Source organism: Otolemur garnettii, unplaced genomic scaffold, assembly GCF_000181295.1.
Source record: "Otolemur garnettii isolate 467f Iridium unplaced genomic scaffold, OtoGar3 scaffold00091, whole genome shotgun sequence".
Classification (NCBI taxonomy): domain Eukaryota; kingdom Metazoa; phylum Chordata; class Mammalia; order Primates; family Galagidae; genus Otolemur; species Otolemur garnettii.
Genome location: NW_003852486.1, coordinates 1,115,193 through 1,120,678, shown reverse-complemented (window position 1 = coordinate 1,120,678; position 5,486 = coordinate 1,115,193). Strand labels below are relative to the sequence as shown.

The 5,486-nt window shown below is 51.6% G+C and overlaps 1 protein-coding gene across 2 annotated transcripts; it reads left to right on the top strand.

Moving 5' to 3' along the window:
* Positions 1 to 1,221: 1,221 nt before the first annotated feature.
* On the top strand, positions 1,222 to 2,849 carry DUSP23 (dual specificity phosphatase 23). 2 transcript variants are annotated; one of them, XM_012808556.2, is made up of 2 exons: positions 1,222 to 1,249; positions 1,342 to 2,039. In XM_012808556.2, the coding sequence occupies exon 2, from the start codon at positions 1,344 to 1,346 to the stop codon at positions 1,797 to 1,799; it is 456 nt and encodes a 151-aa protein (XP_012664010.1). In that variant the 5' UTR covers positions 1,222 to 1,249; positions 1,342 to 1,343; the 3' UTR covers positions 1,800 to 2,039. The 2 variants fall into 2 exon arrangements, with proteins under 2 accessions (XP_012664010.1, XP_023372274.1); XM_023516506.1 differs by lacking the exon at positions 1,222 to 1,249 and adding an exon at positions 2,481 to 2,849 and having other exon boundaries at positions 1,250 to 1,610.
* Positions 2,850 to 5,486: the final 2,637 nt, after the last annotated feature.

Sequence of the window (5,486 nt, the reverse complement as noted above, 5' to 3'; positions counted from 1 at the left end):
TTACACAGGGCAGCCTGGGGGGTTGATGGATCCCCTGCCAGCCCTGCAGGGGCCCACACAAGGGGGTAGGAATTGAAGGCTCAGGTAAAACAGAAAGCTCTTGGCACAGGTCCTGCTACATTCTTAAATTCAATAAGGGTTAACTATTTTCATAATTATATTTAGTTCACATCCCTAGAAGCACATTATTCAAATGAGGATATGGACTGTTCAGATCACAGCTGGGACATTATTTTGTAAGAATACAGTGATAAACTCCAGGGAAAGGTGACCAAGAGAGCCAGGAAAACGTGAAATAGGAAGAAATATGAAATATGAGAAAAATTAAGAAAACCCAAGGTCTTTAATCCAGACGACACTTGGGGTTATGAGGGGTCATATGACAACAAAGTAAGTTTCTGTTTAATTCTGGGAAACAGTACTGTGTTGTTAAAGATTCTGGACCCTTCCTTATCTGTTAAGTTTATTAACCTCTCCAATGCCTCCATGTTTTCTTCTATAAAATGACATTAACTAGATCACCTACCTTCTAAGATTACTGTGGTGATTAAATGAGTTAATATTTGTAAAATGCTCAGAAGAGTTATCTGGCACGTAGTAACTGCTGGATAATTGTTAATTATTTTGTTGTTGGTGATTGTTATTATTTCTATAATTAGAGCCCTGGGTAAGATTCAGAGCACCAGATGACAGCCGAGAATTTTTTAACAGCTCCAGCAATGGGAAAAATGAAAATAGCTGTCTGTGCAGCAGAAGTATCTTCTTCCGGAAGCCACTGATCATGACGAATCGGTCATTAGAAAGGAGATTTCCCCCCTTCCTGGGCGAAAGCAGCTATGTCATCTCTGGAGCCTGCGTACCCACTGCGCAGAAAGTAAGGCGAGGCCAGGCTCGGAAGAGGCGGGGTCAGCGGGCCAGTGATGCGACAATCCCAGCACACCGCCAGAGAGCAGCAGAGCCCGTCCCAGGATGCTTTGTCCTCTGAGAACAATTCTCACTCCTGGGCCTTGCTCTGCTGTTCTGGCCGCAGTAACCCCGCCCACTGTGGATCGCCGCGCCTCCTGGGTAGCTCCGGGCCCCGCCTCCGCGCTCCAGCCCCGCCCCGCGCTCCAGCCCCGCCCCCGCGCTCCGAGCCCTGCCCCCGCACTCCAGCTCCGCCCCTGCTGGGCTCAGCCAATCCCCAGCGGTGGGGCCAAGCGTCACCGGTCGAGGGCTCTCAGACTTCCGGGCCTGGAGGCACAAGTGTCAGGTAGGTGGCTGGTTAGCGGGCCCCAAGGGCCAGAGGACGAGGAGGCGGGACGTCCTTGCCCCCGGTGACCCGTGCTCTGTGTCCTCCCACAGCGATGGGCGTGCAGCCCCCCAACTTCTCCTGGGTGCTTCCAGGCCGGCTGGCGGGACTGGCGCTGCCGCGTCTCCCGGCCCACTACCAGTTCCTGTTGGACCTGGGCGTGCGGCACCTGGTGTCCCTGACCGAGCGCGGGCCCCCTCATAGTGACAGCTGCCCCGAGCTCACCCTGCACCGGCTGCGAATCCCGGACTTCTGCCCGCCGGCGCCAGACCAGATCGACCGCTTCGTCCAGATCGTGGACCAAGCCAACGCCCGGGGCGAGGTCAGCGGGCGGAGTTGGTGCGGAGGGGGATCTGGAAGGGTCAGCGGAGCGCTCTGGCGGAGCTGGGACGGCGGGGCCAGGGCAATAGCCGGGGTCCAGGGGAGAGATTGGGAGAAAATAGGAAGGCAGGACGACAAGGTTGAGTTGGGACCGAAAGCCACTGCAACGTTGTCTCAGGGGGCTCAATAAAAGAGAAAGCAAAGCAGTGCGGGGTGGGGGGGAGGCTTGAGGATTGGTAGCAGAGAGCCCGCTAATATTGAGAGTCAGAAGGAGAAAGATGGACAGACTTGGGAGAAGTGGAGTGGAAGTCATATGGAGGCTGTTTACTCTTCTAGAGCAATGCTGTCCAAATATAATGGAGCCATGTATGCAATTTTAAATTTTGTAGTAACCATGATTTTTAAAAGTAATAAAAGCAGGTGAAATTAATTTTGGTAATATTAACCTTGTACGTCAAAATTATTATCATCTCAACATATAATCAGTATAAAATAAATTCTTAAAGAGATATTTTCATTCATTTTTTTGCACTACGTCTTCAAACCCTTGTGTGTTTAATACCAAATCTCAATTTGGACTGGCCACATTTCAAATACACAGCAGCCACCTGTGACTTGTGGCTCCTATATTGGACAGCACTAGTGGACAGTTGTGGGGAGCAGACCAGGAACCCAGCTCTTGAACCAGCCATGTCAGGGACAGCCCTCCCTGACTCTGATGTCACTTCTTGCCTTCTGAGGACATGAGACTGTATACAGAGCCCTGAGCCTGACCCAGAAGCTGCAGCTGTGGGGAGAAGCCCCGCCCAAATGAGGGGTCAGGGAGTGTTAGGGAAGGCTTGGGACCCTACCCTAAGCTCCCTCTCCACAGGCTGTGGGAGTGCACTGTGCTCTGGGCTTTGGCCGCACTGGCACCATGCTGGCCTGTTACCTGGTGAAGGAGCAGGGTTTGGCCGCAGGAGATGCCATCGCTGAAATTCGGCGCCTTCGACCTGGCTCCATCGAGACCTATGAGCAGGAGAAAGCTGTCTTCCAGTTCTATCAGCGAACTAAATAAGTGGCCTCAGCACCCTTCTTGGAGGCCCTGCTCCAGAGCCCTGTGTAGTTGGGGCCAGAGACAGAGGAAAGTGGACTGAAACAGAGACTGAAATAATGCACCCCTGCAGGCAGGTCCAGACTGAAGGCAGGCTGGAGGGGAGGCTGTCCTGCTTCTACCCTGAATAAATGACTTATAAGAACAGCTCACTTTGAGTGGCACTTCACAAAGCTCTCACACACACCAATATATTGGAGCCTCCCAGCAGCTCTGTGGTCTAGGAAGGCCAAAGGCCATCCCCTTTGAGTGCCATGGCCAAGGTTCAGAGAGGCTCCAAGGTTGCAAGCACTACTAGAAAGTGGGAAGATGGGCTAGAACTACAACATGCCTCTTCAGTTGTTCAAAGGTGCTGATATCCTGTGTATCTACTCCCTAACAATATTTGAGGTGTATTCTGGGGTACTGGCCAAGGAAAAGGATTCAGATCCTCAGTAGCCCAGCCTCCCCCATTTCCAGGACTCTGATATTTACAGGCCAGGAGGATCCCTCAGTCCAGGTCCATCTGCCACACATGTGGCACTCTTGTCCCTCTGGGATGTCAGTGCTCACAGATAACCACAATCTCCATCTCCCCAGGGCTGGACACTTCTTGTCAGCCTCAGTTACTGTTCAGCTCATCTGGAACCTCCAGCCAACTCTGCTGCCCCACAACCTCAGGCCTGGGGACGCTCAAACAGAGCCAGTCTGTTACATAGAGCAGATGTTTGCTGATTAAATGAAGAGCTCCGGCGTTATAAATCTTGGCCTTATTTCTCAGATATTATCTTCACTTCTCCCCTGTTGGAGACCCCATCCTGCTCCCGCCACACTTTTGGCTTCTAAGAGATGGGAGGGATGGCCACACCAGTCAAACAGACTCTTTTTGCTTTAAGGTCCACCTGAATTCCTATCGTCTCTCCTGCTCTAGTAGGCTGGTCGGAATAAGGTAGAAATTCGTCACGAAATGTATAGTGAGTGCCTCTGTGTACCAGGCTCTGTTAGATGTGGAGACTACCCAGTGAAATGAGACACGATTCCTGCTCACAAGAGCTCATGGCCTCCTGGAAAAGGTGGGTACAGATGGAGTCCAGCCCCATTTAATGGTACTGTGACAGACACACATTCTGGTTACAGCAGGGACAGAGCAGGGAGGAGTCAAGTGCCCTGGAGACCTCAGCTCTTGTAACCTAGACCAGAACCAGGCCTAGCCACATGCTCTTCACTTCTCCCTTCCACTACCTCCCACCCTACCCAACCCTACCCAACTGACCTAAACAAAAAGGACATCAGCTGGAGCCTTGCCCCTGAGAGGGAGAGGCTGTAAGAGGCCCTCTGCCCCGTTTTCATCAGTGTGTCAAATCTGAGTGATCACTTTCTTCCCTTTCTTTACTCCCTTGGTCCCTACCTAACCTATATCAGGGTAAGACCGTCTCCCAAAGAGAATAAATCCACAAATTCCACGTATTCAGGCTGCATTTAAATGAAAAGTAGCACAAAGAGGACACACTGAAACCCTTAATTACTCTGTCTCACCGAAGGTCCCAGATACCCCCCCTCCCTCATTCACTCCCTCCCCAGCAGTATGGACCCATTCTGTTTCCTGATGCGAACCAGAACACCTGCCAAAGAAGTGGGGGTCGTATCTCCACACACACGTTTCCACGTGAAAGGACTGGGGCTGGAAGGCTGTGAATAAACCCTCCGCTGTGCTCTGAGAGCTCCCCAGGATGGGAGAGAAAAGCAGAAGCTTGTCTCCTTTCTCCTCCTGACCCGCTGGGCCCCGCAACCAGTCCTCACCCTTTCTGCCCGTCTGTCTGCCTGCTCCCGTTTGACTCCTCCTCCCCACATCCTCCATGCTGTGGGATAGCAATCTACCCTTCCCTTCTTCCCTGAGCACCTTCAAAAGAAACAGAAAATTTTTCTAGCCCCATTAAAGCCCTGTGTACAGCCTCTATCCCCATAATTTAAGCAAGTCTCCTCTGCCTCAAGAGTTCCTTAGGGAAATAAACATATAATTAAGTGCTTAAGGAAACCATTTTTTTAAATAAGAGTTGACTTGAAATGAAAAACTCTGCCCTTACCCTTCCATCTACCTTGGGAGGTTAGCCTGAGCCTCCTTTTTAGGTCATTCCCACCCCGTCCCTAATTTTTTTGCCTTTTCACCAGCCCCTTCTTCTGTATGTGGCCACCAATGAGGGGCCCCAGATTGGTTGTATCCCTTCCCACCCTCACTGAGATAGATGCAAGGGACAAGCCACTTTCATCTAAAAAATAAAAACCTTTCTCATCATATCAGGGGTTCTCTACCTCAGCGTTGAGGACATTTGGAACTGGACAATCCTGTGTTGTCCTGTCCCTCTGTGCCTTGAAGGATGTTTAACAGCGTGCCTGGCCAGTACTCACGAGATGCCAGGAAGACACCCTTCCCCCTCAGTGTGACAACTAAAAATGTCTCTAGACATTGCCATATGTCCCCTGGGGACTAAAATTGGCCTCAGTTGAGAACCATTGCGTCAGATCACCAAGCACCAGATGCAGTCATGGGCTTTCATTTCGGGCGGAGGGGAGGACATATTTAGGAATTCTTCCCACGGGTGCGTACATCTCAAAAGGGAAGAGAGAGCCCACTCAAAGGCTACTACCTTGTCCAGCAGTGCCTGGCAGCCTTCCCCGTCCCTGAGCCTTTTCCCAGGCTGTTTTCCCAAGGTGGTGATAGGCACCACTGACCTCTGTGTCAGGAGGCCTTTCCTCGTGGTGAGCTGCTGGTGAGCATGGCTGCGGTAACTTCCGCCCCACCCCCTC